General features: G+C 32.6%; 2 protein-coding genes across 2 annotated transcripts; both read right to left on the bottom strand.

Annotated features, from left to right (window-relative positions):
- Window positions 1–1,378: 1,378 nt before the first annotated feature.
- LOC123689010 lies at window positions 1,379–6,462 on the bottom strand. The gene is made up of 4 exons (XM_045627793.1): window positions 6,362–6,462; window positions 6,102–6,182; window positions 5,692–5,931; window positions 1,379–3,008 (listed from the first exon to the last, which is right to left on the bottom strand). Exons 2-4 carry the CDS (start codon window positions 6,145–6,147, stop codon window positions 2,641–2,643), a joined length of 654 nt encoding a protein of 217 aa, XP_045483749.1. The 5' UTR covers window positions 6,148–6,182; window positions 6,362–6,462; the 3' UTR covers window positions 1,379–2,640.
- Window positions 6,463–9,668: 3,206 nt separating this feature from the next.
- Window positions 9,669–12,969, bottom strand: LOC123689009. Its single transcript, XM_045627792.1, has 4 exons — window positions 12,876–12,969; window positions 12,640–12,729; window positions 11,475–11,627; window positions 9,669–9,934 (listed from the first exon to the last, which is right to left on the bottom strand). Exons 1-4 carry the CDS (start codon window positions 12,960–12,962, stop codon window positions 9,884–9,886), a joined length of 381 nt encoding a protein of 126 aa, XP_045483748.1. The 5' UTR covers window positions 12,963–12,969; the 3' UTR covers window positions 9,669–9,883.
- Window positions 12,970–22,243: the final 9,274 nt, after the last annotated feature.

Here is a 22,243-nt window from a genome sequence, read left to right as displayed (position 1 = left end):
TTTACACTACCTATGGTTTATTCTTTCCTCGTAGAATATCCCCATCATTGAAAAAACAGTGAAAAAATCAAAGAATTAAAGAATCACTGAGGACTGGGATCCCAGGTCATCCGTGCCAAAGGTTAGGTTAGGTTATGCTCTAAATTCATATAAAAACACAGCAAAGTTTACACTACCTATGGTTTATTCTTTCCTCGTAGAATATCCCCATCATTGAAAAAGCAGTGAAAAAATGAAAGAATTAACGAATCACTGAGGACTGGGATCCCAGGTCATCCGTGCCGTGTTTATTCTTTCCTCGTAGAATATCCCCATCATTGAAAAAGCAGTGAAAAAATGAAAGAATTAACGAATCACAGAGGATTGGGATCCCAGGTCATCCGTGCCAAAGGTTATAGCTTCAACCCCTGAGCTGGCCCCCTGGTGTAGATGTTCGTAGATAAGTGCGTGATTATAAAAAACAAACCAAAAAAATATACAAAAATTCATAATTCCAAAACTACGAGTGCTAATCATCTGCAGTAAAAGGCATTGTATTTAATATTATCGTAGCAAAATACAGTGTGTCAATTTGAAAAGTTACCATCCTAATATCTTGGCCCCCGTGCAAAATGCAAAAAATGCAAAAAGAGTTAAAATTTGTTCGTAGGGGACATTTTATACAGTTATTTCCAATCAATTAGTGAGCGTGATGATACCAACCCCTAAGATATTATGTGAAAAGGAAGGTAGGAGTGTTTTGAACACTTGACCTTTTTTGTTGATAAACACTTCCAGAAAATAAAGAAAAAGAGTAGAATAGTTATGATAGAAAGAGTTGCAATAAAACATGAAAAAAATGAGAAATTTTTTACTTTATAGGGTTTTTGAGATCTTGATCATTATTACAGACAAAAATATAACCTATTTTCAAATTCAGCTCTTACTTTTTGGAAAACTGAATTTCTTGGCATGCTGTGCATGTTTTTACTTTCATTTCTTCTACAATTCTGGGCTGTGTTTTCTAAACAAGAGAAAAAGTTCTAAAGGTGTAAAGTCTAGGAAACGTGATGGCAATCCAATGTTTTCTTCTTCTTCTACCAATCCATTTGTATTGGAAATGATCTGAGAGCCATGGAGAACAAAATCTCAAAGGTGTTTACCTATCTTTTCAAATTGACACACTGTATGTTCTCGATTTCTGATTATGTATGTGTTGTTATGTTTCCGATAATTCATTTCTCAATTTCGTTTCCCTGAATTTTCATTTCAAAAATTCATTGATTCTATTCTGGAGCTAGGTGGATCAGTTTAATATAGATAGAGAAATTGATATTAGTTCCAAATTTCACGCAAAAAGCTCTTGAAGAAGTTGGACGGCAGACTGACGGATGTTTTTATTCGATTTTTACATTCCAATCAGTTTTTAAGGAAAAATCTCACAACCCATGTCTCGGAATACTCATTTGCGATCAAACTTTATACAGAGTGTGTCAAGTTCGACTGCCTATTTGACGTTTCTGGAGAACGATTCCTATTTGAAATCTGAAAATTCGGAATATGATATTGTTCGCAAATAAAAAATATTACAATTCTTCAATGTAGATTATTGTCTAAAGAAATTCTGTGAAAACTCTATAAAAATCGTTGGTTTTAAGAGGAAAAATTTCTAATTTCATTTTGAACTTAGCAGTCACAACTCACATGGTGGTATTTCCTCTTAATGCCTTTGTTTCACATGTAATATCAATTGTACATAAGAACCAAAATCAAAATGAATTACTCAATTATTTCCTGATGATGAATGATTATTTTCCTCAACTGTCTTCTCTTATTATCGATGTTCTGTTCTCTTCTTAAAGAAGTCTGGCGCATTAACTTAATAAGCTGCTGCACCTTGTACTCGTAGAGTTCACCAAAAAAGTAGGTATCAAATGGAACAGTGATAATAAGTATAATGTAATAGTCAAAAAATAATACTGTATACAGAACAATAAGCTCTCTAACTGAAACAAACGAAATAGAGTTACCCAAAATCATCAAAGAAAAATGATGCAAATCTAACTTGGTGTCAGGAGCTTTTGAGCGCTCGTTCATTTATCATATGGTTCTTGTGAAGTAATCAACAAGAAATTTTGAATTTAGCTTTGAAGCATCGTCATTCACTTGAGAATTTCAATCTGTTGTCATGGGAATTTTTATATTCAGCCCGAATTTTTTCTTTTCTGATGACACGATGAACATGAAATTTTGTATCGATCTTCGAATTATGATTATAACGGGCTTTCAATAGAAATCATACAATTTAAAATGGTGATAATGGCAACACTGTATATTATTCCACTGAGTACTTGTAAGACTCTAAATTTTTGTACAATACGACGAATAGTGAGTCATTAACTGAATAAAGTCGTCCATGTAATTTTCTTAAACTACAAAAAAAGAAAATAATTGGTGAACGTTGACTAAATGGCATAACCTACTGAACACAAATGATAAAAAATAGCATAGTCTCTTCGTGTTCATTCTCTACCAGTATTCATTCACTATCCACTTCTGGACCTAGAAGGATGGTCTGATAAGTACTTAGCCTAAAAAAGAAAAACAAAAATGGTGGAAAAGTGGCGATTCATTTCTCTTCCGTGAACGAGCGCTCAAAAATTAAATATAATTAAATCTACCTGGAAAGTAGTTTGTTTCGATGGGATACCACAATGGCATACATATACCACATACTATACGTCGGTCTTTATTCTCCCAACAGTTGGAACGATTTACATAATGATGAAGAAGACTAATACATACAAAAACACGTAGTAAAATTTCTGCAAACCTTCTCCGTAGTGTAAGTTTTCTATATAATTTCTTGATATCTTCAGATCCTATTCCTTTGCAAGTATTCATATACTTATTTGTCAGTTCGAACAAATTTCGATATATAATCACATAAATTATCATTAGAATTAAAGGAAGAGGTAGTGCGGTCATATTGAAGAAAGCCATCAAGACAAGTGATTTCAATTCATCATCTGAAAATAGAAATATTTAAAAGCATATATTTGTAAAGCACTTCAATTCATCCTTCTCTCCTATCTTGACAAATATCCAAAGTAAAGGTGATTTTGAGCACCCTTCATTCATGCATCAATTGCGCCGTTAGAAACCACAGAACTATGTATATATACAGGGTGAGTCAATAGTGCTTCATCGGTCGATAACTCTTGGAAATTTTGCGCTAAGAGAATGATTCTAATTTTGACGGAATGGGCAGTAAGCAGAACATTATTTCAAATTATTTTTGACTCTACAGGCTGGTCCGAAAGTGGTGAAGCACGATACCAACAGAAATTAATTTTATCTAACTTCACCATCTGAATTTTGTTCTATTTCTTCAATGGGAAATTGATCATAAGATGCGAAAAATATTTTTTTCTTCAACCGTGCACTTCCATCTCTTTTCCCGTACGCATTTTGAGTCCCAAAGAGTGTGGGAAAACCCCCAGTCTATTCTTTTTTGTATGCATAGAAGTTCGGAAAAAATAGCAGAGGTTTTTCTCGCACGCAAATTTTGAAAAGTAATAGTATATTGTGCAACAAGTGGGGAAAGTCCAACTTTTCTCGCGAGTATGGAAGTTTGTGGCACGAGCCTGAAAGGCGAGTGCCGCAAACACACGAGCGAGAAAGGGACTTTCTCCACATGTTGCACACTCTACTTTTTCTGCAACTGCACAAATTTCAATAATTCAAGTATTGGACTTGATTCAAATCAAAATGGCCTTTATTGACAGTATGTGCTAATTTATTGCGTTTCCATAGAAACGACTCAAAAGCCAAATTTCATTGGTCTACCAACCGAGGTTTGGCAAAGTGCCGTGAGAAATAATATTTCCCACAGTATGAGCAATACATAGTTTTGAAATTGAATAAGCTATGAAGAATACGCTACTTTTCATAGCAGTTGTAGGAAAATTTAATTCTGCCATAGCTCGTCGTTAGAATCCACAGAACTGTTTATACCTGGTGGGTCAATAGTCCTCGATCGATCAATAACTCTTAGACATTTTAGGCTAGGACAATAATTCAAATTTCGACGGAATCTACAGGGCATAAGTTAAAATTATTTTTTACTTTACAGACTGGTCCGAAAGAGGTGAAAAACGATTACCCCCTTTTTTTTTCAATGAGAATATACAATTTTTATATATATCTCCAAGAGATTGCGATTTCGAAATACCCCACTTGTTATAATTTATTTCTTTGATGTAGGCCACTTTTTTCAACAAATTTCATGGATATAATAGTTTGAACTGAAGATTATATCTCGAAAGCTCTGAATTCCCGAAAAGTCTTCTGCAAATGTACAAATCTCTCTACAGATGGTCCGAAAGAAACTGCAATTTCTCCTTTAATACTCGGCTCAAACGCATTAATTAAGTTCGATCACGATCGCCTGTGATTGTTTCAGTCGGTTTCAACAACTCCTAATACACTACGCAGAGCTGGTGTCACCAAATACTGAGCATGACCTAGGAACCGTGAATATTCGGTTTGACCCTCGACGTGGAGGCATGGCCAAGATATCAGATTTTCTGCGCTTGGAATTATCGTAATGAACCCATTTTTCGTCTTCAGTCACAATGCGATGCAGATTCATAGGCAAACAAAAACCGTTCAACATCTCCCGGTGTCAAATCGTACGGCACCCACATTCCTTGTTTCTGAATCAATCCTATGACTTTCAGGCGCTTTGAAATGGCTTTTTGCGTCACTCCCAATAATCCTGCCAATTCTTATTGCGTTTGACACGAGTCTTGATCAAGTAATGGCTTCAATTCTGAATCTCCGAAAGCCTTCTCTCTTCCACCGCTTGCTGGTCTTCGACGTCAAAATCACCGTTCTTGAAGTGTTTAAATCACTCTCGGCACGTTCTTTCACTAATAACGGCCTCACTATAGGTATTTGAGAGCATTCGATGAGCCAAAACCGCACATTTGTTCATATTAAAGCAGAAAATTGGAACCTCCCGTAAATGACACAAATTTGGCTCGTAAGCTGACATGTTTAATCTTAATAACTGTATGATGCAGATACAAGTCGACTAATATTTCCATGGCGTTATGTTAACAAATAAATAAGCTTACTGGATGACTACTACGATATATTCATTTCGACTACCACTCACCGCTACATCTAATCTATAACTATGACTTAACTGCGAAATAGATTGAACGGGGATTGTCAAGCTCTTATTCATCAAGTATAATTTACTTCTTTTGAAGTCACTAGGTGTAAATAGTGTTAAAAATTTGTTTTTGTGAATGCACATCCGTTACATCCTTAATACAGACTTGAACTCTGTGCATTTTATGGCCACAGAAATGTTGGGTAATTTCTTGAAAATATTCTTCTTGATCTCATCCTGCTTCTGGTACCGAGATAATATTATATTCTAAAATAAGTTGTAGAATGGGCTCCTATTCCAACACGAATGCGAAATTCGAAAACGAGTGACGAAGGAGCGAGTTCTGGAACGCATGAGTGTTGGAATTGCCTTCTGCAACGAGTATTAGAAGATATTCTACCACTCATCCATTCAAAAATTGAATTTTGAACTCGTGGAAGAATGCCTTCTGCACTTGTATCACAAATAGCCATTAATTACGTCGCAAACCTTGTATAATCAATATTATTTCATTGATGCATATTACTCACCTTTGTGTGCTTCAATGAGGAATCTGATATATCCATAAAGGACAATAATCAACATAATAAAAATAATGAAGAAACATATTGAGGAACGACGAATGAGTTTGAACATGTCAAATTCATTAAAATCCTTGTATTCTGATAAATAGAAATATCTAACGTAAAGGCTGCAGATCAGCCTTGCAGCCATGCTCCGTTCTTCAAGTTCTGTGACATCCTTCTTGTTACTGTCGAATTCCTTATAACCTGAAATTCACCAGGAGTCAAATTCTAGATTTAGCCAGCGTTAGTTTTTATATAATTTCTTAAGAAACTTGTGCACTGGTAATTTTTTCATTTCATGACAAATCGTCATAAGACATTCAGAACCGTATTAATTCATTAAAAAACTATGAATCAAGATGTTCAGAACTTACCCTTCAACAAAATCGCTTCTAATCGTTTTTGTATTTTAAAAAGCATACTGCTTGAAAATTTTTCACATGTTATTTCACTCCCTGAAATAATAAGGCATTTTCTGTTAATATTTTCAGAGGAGAATATTGACGCATAGATATATCATTATATAGGTGCTATGAAAAGGGTTATTCTGTATATTTAGATAAACGTTACTTCAATTTAATCAAATAACAATATATCATTAGATGCAAAAAATGTCTATTGAATTTTTACTCACTCAATATGATGATTTTTAGCAGCAACGAACGTGGAATTATCGATATTCAAAAATTTGTTTGTATCCCAAAACAATACTTTTTGTATTTTCTTGCCAATAAAAATTGTTCTCTACGGCGAAAAATCTGAGGACACACTGAAATTGGTATGACTGCACAAAAATATCGATTTAAAAATTATAGTTCCTAATATTTCTCCACCTACGACCTAACTTGTGTAATTAAGATTTATTGAAGTTGAACTTGAAAATTTCTTCTTTGTTTTTCTTAAGTTTTTCGTGGTTTATTAATTCCCTAATGATGATCAACTAAGTTTGACCGAAGTTTGGAATTTATTTCTAAAATGAAATATATTTTTATATTTCGGCCACGTCACGTTATTCTGTTTCAAATTTAATTTCTAGTTTCTAAACAATTCGCGGTTTGATCATGCATACTTCTAATCAAAATTTTACGCATATTATCAGGAAAGAAATAGAAACAGGACCATATTTTAAAAAAGTTACATAAAACATTAATTCTTCCGTTTTCTACTCTCTTGAAGAGTAAAAATGTCCAAAGGAAAAAACTAAATAATCTGAGTAGTCCCTAAAAGTATTGAATTTACATGAAAAGTTTTGAAGGGGGTGAACAAAACCAAAAAATCACAAAAATGTACACAGAATCGGACTACTGATTTCCAAGTGATTTATACGAGAAAGTTAGGCCAATTTTCATAAATCACCCTGTACTTATAAAACTAACAGTCTTAGGATACACAACATGGCCATGTTATACCCTGTATATGTGGTGTATTCAACGGTGCAATTGGCGAACGAATTATCAAGCGGTCAAAAGCCTTTAACTTCAAATTGTTTTAAAGAAGAAATTATATTGTGTTTCAAGTTTAACTTTTTTACATATTTCTTGGCAGGTGAACGTAATTTCATGGAAAAATAACATGAATAAGAATTTGCGGGTCAAAACTTCTCTGCCAGTACTTTATATTACTCATATTTTATTGAATATGTCACATTTGATAGTTCATGTTTGGGTCAAATTTCGCTTAATGAATATGACGTATGCTCCCTTTACCTCTTTTTATTACTCTGAGATCGTTATCGATTGAATAACAATATTTCAAGAAATCTCACCTGATATGCCATATTTTCTTCATTGCATTCCTACAACACACACAAAATTTTCAGCTTCATCCCTTGGATTCTGTTCAATTATAGGCAAAACGTATTCCGTTTTGATTAAAATTCCTTCACTACATAAACGGTTTTGAGAACAATTCAAAACTCATTGCTTTGTAGGTGATTACGAATATTCAGAATGTGATTTTGCTTAAGAGTAGGTAAATACTTGTCGATCTACAAACCTACTTCTTCGGTAAAGATCTTCATTCATCGAAGATATTCTCATCCCAACTGCATCATAACGGAAATTTACATATGTGATGACTGATGATCTCTATCACAAAGATTGAATGGATTCATTATAAATTGTATTCACTGAAATGACGTGAAAACAACTAATATTATGAATATTTCAATTGGCTCAGAATCCAGGATTTCATGATGCTCACAACTGCATCAACTAAACAAACAAAAACTAAAACTCCCAATATAGGTACAATTTTGGAATGAAGAAATATCACGGGACACTTATTCATATTTGATCTGAGAAGAACTTTTTCATTTTCTTCAAAATATCCAAATAATACGCTAAATTTCAGTTTCTTCAATCCAGCTGAGATAGATCTAAATATACCTAGTTCGAAAGGTTCAAACTTTTTCATTATTCACAACGAGTAGTATGATTCCTTTTTAATTCACCATTATCTGATACACGAACTCCAAATCTATTCTACATTTACCAAAAACTAAAATCTCATTAATTTTCCTTCAATAACCCATTGTTCCCCTTCATGGGTCACAACAATTTTTTTCCAAAAACTTCCTTTTTTTGTCATAGTTCGTTTCATAAAATATTTCGATGATTTGATGAAGGAATTTGTGGTACAATCGCTGTAAATTTCCTTTCTCAATATGTTTTCAATTTTCAGAACAAGGAAAAACAAAATTTTATTTGAAATTTTTATTTATTGGTGAAAAAGTAAAACAAGTAATACAACAATTTTCGAGTGGTTGTAGTGATGTACATTCCAATAATGTTATTATTGATATAATAAGTATCTTGCAAGTTGACTTAAAGTATTGAATATAGAAAAACCTAAAATAAATAAAGAAGTGGCATCTTCTCTGAATAGATACATAAAATGTTACACCATATTCATTTAACTCTGGTTCAGTCTATTTGAAACTGCATTTCTAGATTTATAAATACGTATATATGGAGTGTTCCTAAATTGGAATTAGGTTCAAACGAAAATGACATATTCCTCGGACCATATCAAGAAAAAGTCCTTTAACCTGGTCCAGCAAATTATTTGTTTTCGAAATACAGGATGTTGAAATTTGATTTATTTTCAATTATTTTTCTCATAGCACCTTCCCTTCACAAGATTTTTAACTCAACTTTGGTATATGAATACCAATTTCAAGTTTTCATGATGTGATATGATCATTTTGAATGCAAATCAACAGGGTGATATTTTTTCTGGAATAGTGCCCGCTTCTTTCCTCCAGAACTTTTTTTTTGCTAATCTAGAACAATGTTAAAAGAAACTTTGGTCCAGTACTACACTTTTTGATTTCTTGTAGTTTTGTCGTATCTGCTATCGATTTCAAGAAAAAAAAAATTAAACAGTTCTTCACCAATCCTCAGGAAATCCAAATTATTATAAAGATCCAGGTAGTGAGCTGCGATGAATAATTTAATTATAAGTTTTAGTACTCATTCAACCAATCTGTAATAAAGATTAATAAAGATTCGATAAACTGGTATAATCAAAACAAAACAAAAATAGGACTACAAGGAACATCCGAAAATCTAGAAATATCTCGAAAACAAAGCGTTTGCGGGTCCATGTTCAAAAAAGATTTTCACCTCTAAATTATAAAAGGAATCTCTCATTTACGTTTGTACCTCTAATTGAGAAACACCCTGAATATAAATGTAGGTATACATGGGCGCCCGCAGAAATTTTTCTCAGGGGGGGCAAAATGAAAATTATTGAAAAACGATAAGGCGTCCATGATTGTCATTGAAAACCGGAAAATTGTTGTGAATCCATTACTTTCCTTTTTTCCTTGCCCTTTGGATTGAGAAAGTTATATTGAGGGTGTTGTGCTGAAAAATGAGGCAATCAAAGTCTCAGGGGGGGCCATGGCCCCCCCCTGCGGGCGCCCATGTAGGTATATAAAAAGATATATCGGAATTGAATTACTGTTAAAATTTGATAACTTACTCAAATAATTCTTAAAAAATGAAGAGAAATAACAAAGATAAGAAATAATAATAAGAAGAAAAAGATGAAAATCCTACTTTTCTTGGGTGAATTTGATACGTTTACAAGAAATCAATTAATTTCCAACTTCTGAGAATACAAACACATTTTCTCAAAACCTCTGAAATATTTAATATCCTTTGAGAATCAGCATCAGGAGAGAATACATTGTTTTCATCATCTGAAAAAAATATTAATGTTGGTCAAAACTATAAACCACCACAATTTCGACCGAAAATCAATTACGTGAATATTTTTCCCTAAAATTGAGAAGACTATTATAATGTGACTCCGAGGGCGTACCCAGGAACAAAACTAGGGGGGTAAACCACGTGGTTCAGGTTGCAACATTTTATAAAATAACGCTAAATTACCCTGATTTTATAATTTTAAATAGTGTAATTTTTTTTATAATATTAAAATAGTTGTTTCAAGAATTTTATTGAATTCCAGCATCAAAATTCAATAACGATTGATTTTTATTGTTTTCTCGCGGGGTACGCCCATTTGTGGCTCAATAATTCCAATTGTGATGTGCAGAATCGCATTCAAAGGGAGTATTGGGAGTAATTCATCACCTCGCAGTATACCTATAGTAATTTATAATACACGTGCAGAAGGGATTGATATTCTTCCACGAGTTCAAAATTCAAAAACGAGCCACGAAGTGGCGAGTTTTGGAATGAACGAGTGGTAGAATGAGCCTTCTGTACGAGTATTATACATTATTTTCTCTAATTCATTGCATTTTCATTGAAATTAATGAAATATTTCCATAAATATAATTTAGTGATTTTTGCATTGAAAAATGTTGGTTGGCAGAACTGATTTCTTTAAGGCAATTTGATGAATTGACAGATAAAGCCGTAGCGGAAAGTTCGGAGTGCCAACATAGAATAATAAAATATAACCATGAAAACTGTGCGTTTCTGATATATTCTCGCACGATTTTGTTTTACAAGATGTGGAAGAATGAACGGAATAACCACAGAATTAGAGAAAAGAATTTTCAACAATAAATTTTTGTAGGTACCTACTGAAAATATATGAAAAAATATTATGGTGAAAAAACTGAATCTGTCTATTTTGTTTAATACTACTTCATTATCATCAATTCATTCTCATTTTCAGTCACCCTACTTCACTCGTTTCACAATTCCTAATATTACTAATCAGGGCCGCAATTAGAAATTTTGGCGCCCCGGCAAAATAATATTTCGCCACCCTCTTTGAATAATCTATCTGAATTTTCTTCGAAGAATCCTCTGTTATTCCTTCTAGGCATTCTTTCGATTTTATATAAAGTTGTCTTTCTGAACCCAAAATCACTTTATCAAAAAATGTTTCATCTAATTCATCAAAAAACGCCCTGAACTACTCAAAAGTACGGTGATCTATTGTATGAGACGACGCAGTTCTCATACGTGCATTTTAAAACCTATTTATATTTTCATAACTCAGCGCCTATTCGATTTCTATAAATTTGGCTCTTGGCCATTCTTCATTTTACCACAAAGAGTGTTATTTTCACTTAAAAAAATCATTTTTGTGTCAAAAAGTATATCTTTATTGCGCCCCTACAATTTGGCGCAACTGGCAAAATGTTCGTAAAGCCGATCCTAGCAGTGTCCCTGTTACTACTATCCCTCACACTCAATCTTTGGAAGCGACACTGATAATTTTATATAACAACTGAATTATACTGTCTGGAAAGTCCTTACCGAAAGCAATAAAGGCCTCTTCAAAACAAAAAATAGGGATTTGAATTCCTTGTTGTTCTGAAGTCTCATGAAAAAAAATATAAAGTCTTTACTCAATCTGTTATCCATTTCATACCAATCCATGTTATATGCTTCTTCGGCAAGTATGTCATCCTGAAACGAAGTATGATAACGATCAGACAACGGCATCAGATTCAAGAGATATTCGAACATGAGGAGATGGTTGAAATTATAATGAAAAAATTATGACTTATTTATTTATTAGTGTTGTTGCTTCAATAATATCCATGAATGAAGATATAAAGCATACAAAAAATATTATATGAAATAAAGGCAGATCAAATTAAAATGAATTTCTCTGGGATAAAGACATTACTGTTACAAGCGCAGAAGCTTTTGAACGAACGTTAATACCTCTCAGAAAATTATCTGATTGAATATCATTCAAGTTTCTTGAAATATATCTATATCTTTTGTAACTAATCATCACAATTTACTTTGCTTTGATTCGAATTGCTTTACTTTATTTCAGTTTAGTTTACATCATTTCCGTATAATATAGTTTATTTGGATTTAATAAAAATTGTTTCGATATACTTCATTTCGATTGACTTCACACTACTTCACGTTTAAACTACCCTATTTACGGAACCCCTATTCGGATTTTCCTCATTACTCATTACTCTTGACATCAACTAGGTATTGGGACCTTGGAATTTTTCCATGGAATTTTCAAGTTACTAGATCTTTTCGTTCAAAAGTTTCAGAATCGATTTGTCGTAAGTCAAACTTTATTGTTCGGGATCACCCCGGGTCCAGATTAGAAAATTAGAGAATGACTAAATGATCATGAGCGATGAGCGATCTTTCTGGTAGGGGAATCAAATCGTAATATAGGCGGCAACTTAAAATATTCAAGTGATATCACAAACTAGGGGATCGTAGATATAATTCTCAATAGGCGCCATCTATTCAGCCTTCTCTGAATATCTTATATTCGATACCGGCGCTAATGAACATGTAGAGAGAAAACTTCTACCAATCTTCAGCCACAGTGTAGTAAAATAATGGTTTTCTCTTATATCAAATCCTCTGAAAATTGATATTTATTATTAACTATAGCCCATATGAATTTACAACCTGTAATGGAAAAAAAATTACCTACCATATCGCTAATTTTCTGAGCTCCACTGATCCATACATATATACCTAATATGGAGATGATGAATTCAAATAAGTATGCAGAATTGAAATCCTGTAACCAAAGAAATATTTATAGATTTTTATTATTTATGCTAGTTTTTTCCATTCTATTCAAATTTTTGTGAACAGATACTGACCCCCTCGTCCGGTGTATCCTCAATTAGGATCAAAATTGAATGAACTAAATCTAATACATACCTTAATACATAATGTCACACAAGATGCCATGAAAGGGATGTAGCCAAATATAATTTCATTTGATATAGGACTTAATATATTCTTCATCAGGATATTACACCTTTGAAAATAAGAGAATCTGTAGTCAAAGAATCAGTTATAAAATGATCTAATTTCCATGCTTCAAATCAATATAGAAACAAATCAAAGCTAACACTATTCTTTTTTCGTACAATCATTGAAAAAGTAGTGAAAAAATGAAAGAATTAATGAATCCGGATATCCGAGATCATCCGTGCCAAAGGATCTAGTATTAACCCCTGAGCCAGCCCCTGATGGTGTAGATCATACGTGATTATAATAATCATACCAAAAAATAAACAAAAATTCATAATACCAAAACTACAAGTGCTCAGCAACTGCAGTAAAACGGCCTCCATGCAAAATCAGAAAAAATGCAAATAGAGGTAAACTTTTATTTGTAGAGGGACATTTTATACAGTTGGTTCCAATCGATTTGTATCAACCCTGTGAGCATGATGTTAGCAACCCCTAAAATATTAAATGGAAAGGGGTGTTCAGTGACACCTTATTTTTGAAGGTAATCCAATTGCCTTTCCAACAATACCTCACACTAGACTTTTTTGTAAGTGCTCCCAAAAAATCAAGAAAAGAGTAAAATAGTTACGATAGCAAAAGTTGCAATGAAAATTTTTTATTGTAAAAGATTTTCAAAATGTTGACTATTATTTGTAGACAAAAACATTACCTATATTCAAATTCAGCACTTACGTTTTGAAAAACTTTCAACTGAATTTCTTGGTATACTGGGCATGTTCTTACTTTCATTTTCTCTACAAATCGGGGCTGTGTTTTATACACAGGAGGAAAAATTCTAAAGGTGTCAAGTCTAAGGAACGTGGAGGCCATTCTATTTCTTCTTCTTATACCAATCGATTTGTATTGGAAATGATCTGTGAATCATTGCCTATTCTCCTTTTTTATTTTTCGTACTAAAAAAAGGTACGGTATTTTTGAAAATCCGATCGAATCACCTCCAAATCAAGGTGTCATTCATTCTTAAAACTGTTGTCTTTACTCTCACGTTGTCATGTTCTCGATACTCAATCTACTCTACTATAACGCCTTTGTTTCACATATAATATTAATAGTTCAAAACATAAGAAGCAAAATCAAAATGAATTACTCAATTATTTCCTTATGGTGAATGATTATTTTCCTCAACTGTCTTCTCTTATTATCGATGTTTTGTTCCCTTTTCAAAGAAGTCTGGCGCATTAATTTAATTAGCTGCTGTACCTTGTACTCGTAGAGTTCACCAAAAAAATAGGTATCAACTGGGGCAGCGACCACAAGTATAATGTAATAGCCCATAAATACTGTTAAATACAGGATAATTAGCTCTCTGACTGTAACAAACGAAATAGGAATACCTAAAATCTTCAAGGAAAAGCACTAACTTGATGTGAGGTGGTTTTGAGTACTCGTTCATTCATTATATGGTTCTTGTGAAGTAATCAACACGAAATTTTGGATCTAGCTTCAAAGCATCGGCATTCACTTGAGGATTGCAATCTATTGTCATGGAAAGATTCTTATTCTGCTCGAATTTTTTTTTTCTGATGACTCGATCAACATGAAATTTTATATCAATCTTTGAATTGAGATCGAAACGTGATTTTAATAGGAATGAGACAATTTGAAATGGTGATAATGATAATACCGTAATATGTTGTCCATGTTTTTTTCTTAAATTTCAAAAAAACATTGGTTTTCATAAAAGAAAATAACAATTGGGAAATGTTGATTAAATGGCATAACCTACTGAACAGAAGTGTCAAAAGTGCAGTTCCTTCGTCTTCATTCTCAACTAGTATTATTCCACTCCTGGACATAGGTCTCTCAAACATTTCCATGCCTCTTTATCCTGTGCCTCGATCACCTAATTTTTTCGAGCGACCTTTTTTGCCCTACGCTTTTTTGGTCTGGGTCTCCATACAGTTATTTTATAGGCTCATCTGTTTTCAGCCACTTGAGCATGAATAGCCCAATTCTATTTCATCTCAACCACCTCCTGAATAACGTCCCTAACCTTGGTCCACTTCCTTATAATTTCATTCCTAATTCTATCACCAATGTAGTTAACCAGCATGTGGCTTTCCATGGCTTTGTGTCGTTTTGTGTTTATTTGCAAACGTTTTGTCAAACTTATCGTTTCAAGGCCAAAAGTTTATATAGGTAGTATGTATGTGTTATATACTTTCCTTTTCAAATTCATTGGAATTTTGTTGTTTTTCAGGATGTGTCTAATCTACCAGAAGCCGAGCATACCAACCTTATTCTCCTTGATATTTTCACATGTTGGTCGTACTTTTCAAGCTTTATGGTATGACCAGAAATAGTTTTTTCTCGGCGAACTCCTTTGTTCAAGGCCAATTGCAGCAGACTCATCGATTTTGATTGGTATTTTCTGTTTTCTGTTTTCTTATACATGATCTCGGTTATCTTAACATATCCTGAATCAACCATGGTATTTAGCAAAGCTGATATGATTGCTTCAGAAGCCTTGTGGAAATCAACAAAGACCCGATGTAGTGGTCCATCTCTCAATGGAGACCCCGAGCTAGCAAGCGAAGCAAAGAAAGACCTCCAACACGTTGGAATGGTGACATCAAGAGGCTTGCTAGTAATTGGATCCAGACAGCTCAAAACAGAGAAGAATGGGCGAGAGTTAGGAGACGCTTATGTCCAGCAGTGGACGCAGAGGGCTGGCTTTTATGGAGATGTATTAGCACGTTGTATTCTGTACATTTTCCGATGAGAGTAACTGTGTGAAGATAGTCAATTGTGGTATAACCTTTTCTGAATCCCGCTTGATCCGTAGTTTGGCAAAAATTCAATTTTGTTGTTGAACAATTCCAGATTATCTCAATGAAAGTTTGTATATAGATTAGATAATTATGACCTATAATTGTAGAAATATTTATTTTTTCCATTTTTAAATAGAGGTATAAATGGACTTCGATCTCACAGGAGGCATAATAGTTGGAAAATACAAGCCACAGGCTTAAAATATGTAGAAGAAGAAGAAGAGTCTAAATTTCAAGTTACTCCGGTTCAAAATTCGAAAATCCAAACATGGTAACGTAATGATATTGCGATCTCTTCCATGAACGAGAACTCAAAAATTAAATATAATTAAATCTACCTGGAAAGTAGTTTGTTTCGATGGGATACCATAATGGAGAAAATAGTCCACATATTATACGTCGGTCTTTATCCTCGAAACAGTTGGTACGATTTACATAATGATGAAGAAAACTAATAAATACAAAAACACGTAGTAAAATTGCTGCAAACCTTCTCTGTAGAGTAAGTTTTCTATATAATTTCTTGATATCTACAGATATTCCTTTGCAAGTATTCATATACTTATTTGTCAGTTCGAACAAATTTCGAGATAGAATCGCATACATTATCATTAGAATTGAAGGAAAAGGTAGTCCAGTCATATTGAAGAAAGTCATCAAGACCAGTGATTTCAATTCATCATCTGAAAATAAAGACATTTAAACGCATATATTTGCAAAGCACTTCAATTTATCCTTTTCTCCTATCTAGAGAAATATCCAAAGTACCATTCATTCATGCATCAATTGCGCCGTTAGAAACCACAGACCAATGTATACAGGGTGAGTCAATAGTGCTCGATCGGTCGATAACTCTTGGAAATTTTGGGCTAAGAGAATGATTCTAATTTTGACGGAATGGACAGTAAGCAGCAAATTATTTTAAATTATTTTTGACTCTAAGGCTGGTCCGAAAGTGGTGAAGCACGATACCAAGAGAAATTATTTTGTCCAACTTCACCATCTAAATTTCGTTCTATTCCTTTAATGGGAAATAGATCACAAGATGCGAAAAATATTTTTTTCTACAACCGTGCGCTTTCATCTCTTTTCCCGTACGCATTTTGAGTCCCAAACTCGGTCCCAAAGAGGCACTTTCCCACATAGTGTAGGAATACCCCCAGCTTATTCGTTTCTGCATGCATAGAAGTTCGGAAAAATAGCAGAGGTTTTTCTCGCACGCAAATATTGAAAAGTAAATTTAATTCTGCCATAGCTCTTTAAACTCAATTAACGCCGATGATTAAATAACTATGGTAACGACATGTAAAATTACGTCTGTCATTCATAAAGCTACATTTTTGACCGATTGTGAGTACAGGGTGAGCAAATTTCGATGTTTCAGCACTACAACTTTTAAACCAGATATAAGCGAAAATTGGAAAAATGGCGATATCGAAAAACATTCATATCTCTGCCAATACTGATGATAGATCTCTGAAATTAAAACACTTTTTACGTAGAATCCAGTGGCGTGCTCGTCTTTTCAAAGAGGTTTTCAATGTATGACCTAAATATAGGTTTTTTCGAATAGGAATACTAGATTTCTATTTCATTTTTGGATAGCTCAATTTTCCCTGATTTCAAAAATATAAAACATCGTATGGTATCTATCTATATAATTAATAGAAAATGGTCAAAAACCTTTCTTCACCTAAGAGTCTCAATATTTCTATGGTTGCAACTATTGATGAACACAGCAAAATAGATATTTCTATAATAAGAGCAGTGTCCTTCCGTCAATCTGATTATTTCTATGTTTTTTACTAATTTCTTGAAAATTTGAATTTATATAAGTACCTATATTTTATAAATTTTTCATTTCAAAAAGGATTCGGAAATAATGAAAAGATCCACATGATCGCCTGTTTCAATCGAGGGAGTTGTAATGAGATGGATGCATTAAAAGATTATTCTCATAGATATCCAGGATTTTTTGTGTTCATCAACAGTTGAAATCATAGAAATATTGAGACTCTTAGATGAAAAAAGGGTTTTTGACCATTTTCTATTATTTATATTGATACAAACTGTACGATGTTATGTATTTTTGAAATCAGGAAAAATTAAGCTTTCGAAAAATGGGGTGTTCCCATTTAAAATAACATAACTTTGGTTCACAACATCGTAATTAAAAATATTGGTGAAAAGACGAGCACGCCACTGAATTCTATGTAAAAAAGTGCCTGTAGAATGATTAAATTTCAGAGCTTTATCATGATTAGTAGCGGAGATATAAATGTTTTTCGATATCGCCATTTAACCAATTTTCGCCTATATCTCGAAAACAAAATAAGGTGGCCAAAAACCCCTCATAAACCTACCGGGGCTGTAATAGAGTGTGACGGGACTCCCCAACTCCGCCTCTTAGGCAGACGGAGTCACTACACATTGATGGATATTACTTACCTTTCTGTGCTACATTGAGGAAACTGATATATCCATAAAGGGCAATGATCGTCATAATAAAACCAATAGATAAACATATTGAGGAACGACGAATGACTTTGAACATGTCAAATTCATCAAAATCCTTGTATTCTGATAAAAAGAAGTATCTAACGTGAAGGCTACAGATCAACCTTGCAGCCATGCTCCGTTCTTCCATTTCTGTTACATCTTTCTTGTTACTGTCAAACTCCTTATAACCTGATACAAAATTCATCATTTAGAAATTAGAATCCATCAAAGAATATATGTATAAGAAAATGCAGTACATTGTGTAACTAGTTCTAAAAGCGATACCGTCTTGGAAGACAATAAAACTTTGGTGTTCGAGAATGTGCTTTTACTACGAAGTACACATAATGTTTTTTCTGAAATCGCAATCAACGTTTTAACAAATTAAGGATTTTTTTCAAATAAATGACGATTTTCGAGTACAATCTCATTGCCTATGAAGTTCGTTCCTAGACAATCGATTCATTTATCATTGTAACAAAAGTCAGATAATCATTACGTCATTGTACTTATATAACTTATATTCCAAATATATTTCGATTAGACAGTGCCGTCGATATATATTATATAAAATGACAAATTGTCATGAGTTATTCAAAAATGCACTAATTCCATTATAAACTATAAAACTTCCTAAGACTAAACTTACCCTTCAACAAAATATGTTCAAATCGTTTTGGTATTTCACGAAGCATACTGCATGAAAATTTTTCAAAATTCAATTTGTTATCTCTGAAATAGTAAGGCATTCCATAAATATTTCCAAAAGAGAATATTGACGCATAGATATATTATTATATAATACATATAGGTTCTATTCTATATATTTGGATAAACGTGATTCCAATTTGAACAAATAACAATATATCATTCATCTTAACTTAGACTTTTAGGACTTTATTTTCTTGATGTAAAATTCAAGTTCTTTGCCTTAGATGCAAAAAAAGCATACTGTATGAAAACCTTTCACAATATAATTTCATTCCCAGAAATAGCAAGGAATTCTATAAATATTCCCAAGAGGGAACATTGACTCATAGGCATATTATTGTATAGGTGCGTTGAAAAACGTTTTTTTGTATATTTAAATATACTTTATTCCAATTCAATCAAATAAAAACATATCATTAGATGCAAAATAATATCTATTTAATTTTTACTCACTCAATATGTTAATTTTTAGGAGCAATTCTCAAAGTATTCAATATTCAGGAATTTGTTTGTATCCTAAAACAATACCTACTTTTAGTTTTTTCTCGCCAATGAAATTTGTTAACTCTTCGGCGAAAAATCTCTGAACACAATGAAATAGGAATGGCTGCATGAAAATATTGATTTGAAAATTATAGTTGTTAATATTTTCCTATTTACGAACTTACATGTGTAATTAAAATTCATTGAAGTTGAACTTGAATGTTACATTGTTTTTCTTTAGTTTTTTGTGATTTAATAATTCCTTTATGATGATCGACTAACTTTGACCGAAGTTTGGAATTTATTTCAAGAATGAAATATATTTTTCCTACATAATGGAGCCATAGAATTCCCATAGTTATATTTTTAGATATCTTAAGATATGAAGCAGAACGAAGAAATTTCATATACAAAAGAGACAAACACTAAAATCGCTTAGACAACTTATTCATTGAAAAGATGGCCTCAGTAGGTATTGTATTGAATGGGTGAAAAATAAATTCAACGGCTTCGATCTAATAAAAGCATCTTACAAGTGGTTTAACATTTTATGTTTTCTGATTCTAATATGCTCCATGTTTTTTTTTATGACCTACTATAAATCAAATCTAGTATGAATTTAGGTGCTTCAGAAATATTATTTATCAAATAACAAAAGAAATGTTTTTAATCATATTATTAAAGAAAAAAAGAATTAATTGTGATAAATATCCTAATATCGTGGAATACCATATTCTTCAATAATAATGTATTACATCGCTCTATCATGTAGTCACTATGTCTGTAATTTTTGAATATTAGGCAGGGTATGGATTCAAACGATATAAGTTTCGTCTCAATAATGATTTCAAATTTGATTCTGTCCGGCCGGCCGCATACACGATAACTGTCGAAGAGGAAGACCTAGAAACTTGAAAATTGCAAGATTAGATTCTGCTCTTGGATGTACATATAATGAACAAAATCGGACTGCTAATTTTCATGTTATGGATACCAGAACGTTAGGCCAATATTCATGAATCACCATGTAATTCCAAAACTAACAATCTTAGGATACACAACATTGCACCCTGCATATGGAGTCTCTTCAACGGTGCAATTGGTGAATGAATCAACAAGCGCTCATAAGCCTTCAACTTTGAATTGTTCCGAAAAGGAAATTATATTGTATTTAAATTATCACTTTTTTATGGCATATTTCTTGACAGGTTAACGTAATTTCGTGGAAAAATAACATGAATAAGAATACAAAATAGCGTCAAAACTTCTCTGTCGGTATTTTACTCATATTTTTTAAATATGTCACATTTGATAGTTCATGTTGGGGTCAAATTTCGCTTAATGAATATGACGTTTACTTCCTCTACCTATATTCTTTACTCTGAGATCATTATCGATCGAATTACAATATTTGAAGAAATCTCACCTAATATGCCGTTTATTCTTCATTTTATTCCTATAACACACACAAATCTTTTGGATTCAATTCAATTATAAACAAAACTCATTACAATTCGATTGAAATTCCTTCACTATATGAACGGATTTAACAACAATTCAAAACTCATTGCTTTGTAGGTGATTACGAATATTCAGAATGTGATTTTGCTTAAGAGTAGGTACATACTTGTCGATCTACAAACCTACTTCTTCGGTAAACATCTTCATTCATCGAAAATATTCTCATTCCAACTGCATCATAACAGAAATCCTCATATGTGATGATCTCTATCACAAAGATTGAATGGATTCATCATCAATTGTATTCGCTGAAATGACGTGAAAACAACGTATTTTATAAAGAGAATATTTCAATTGGCTCTGAATCTAGGATTTCGTGATACTCACAACTGCATCAACTAAACAAACAAAAACTCCCAATATAGTTACAATTTTGCAATGAAGAGATATCACCCGACACTTATTCATATTTGATGTGAGGAAAAGTTTTTCATTTTCTTCAAAATATCGAACTAATACTTTAAACTTCACTTTTTTCAATCCAGCGGAGATGAATCTAAATATGACCAGTTCGAAAGGTTCAAACTTTTTCATTCTTCACAACAAGTCTTATGATTCCTTTTTAATTCAACATTATCCGAAACATGAACTCCAAATCTATTCTACAATTACCAAAATCTTATTAATTTCCCTTTAATAATCCAGTTTTTTGGGTGATTTTTTGCCTTGTCTACTATCAAATTCCTTTTTTTGTCATAATTATTTTCATAAAATATTTCGCTGATTTGATGAAGGAATTTGTAGTACAATTGTTGTAAATTTTCTTTCTCAATATGTTTTCAATTTTCAGAACAAGGAAAAACAAAATTTTATTTGAAATTTTTATTTATTGGTGAAAAAGTGAAACAAATAGTACAACAATTTTTTGAGTGGTTGTAGTGATGTACATTCCAATAATGCTATTATTGATATAATAAGTATCTTGCAAGTTGACTTAAAGTATTGAATATAGAAAAACCTAAAATAAATAAAGAAGTGGCATCTTCTCTGAATAGATACATAAAATGTTACACCATATTCATTCAACTCTGGTTCAGTCTATTTGAAACTGTATTTCTAGATTTATAAATAAGTAAAATATTCAACTATGTAGTGTTCCTAAATTGAAATTAGGTTCAAACGAAAATGACATATTCCTCGGATCATATTAAGAGAAAGTCCTATAACCTGGTCCAGCAAATGCTTTGTTTTCGAAATATAGGATGTTGAAATTTGATATATTTTCAATTATTTTTCTCATAGCACCTTCCCTTCATAAGATATTCAACTCAACTTTGGTACATA

This window comes from Harmonia axyridis, chromosome 1 (assembly GCF_914767665.1).
Source record: "Harmonia axyridis chromosome 1, icHarAxyr1.1, whole genome shotgun sequence".
In the NCBI taxonomy this organism is placed as follows: domain Eukaryota; kingdom Metazoa; phylum Arthropoda; class Insecta; order Coleoptera; family Coccinellidae; genus Harmonia; species Harmonia axyridis.
Note: the sequence above shows the minus strand (reverse complement) of the source record. Positions and strands in the feature narration are given on the sequence as shown.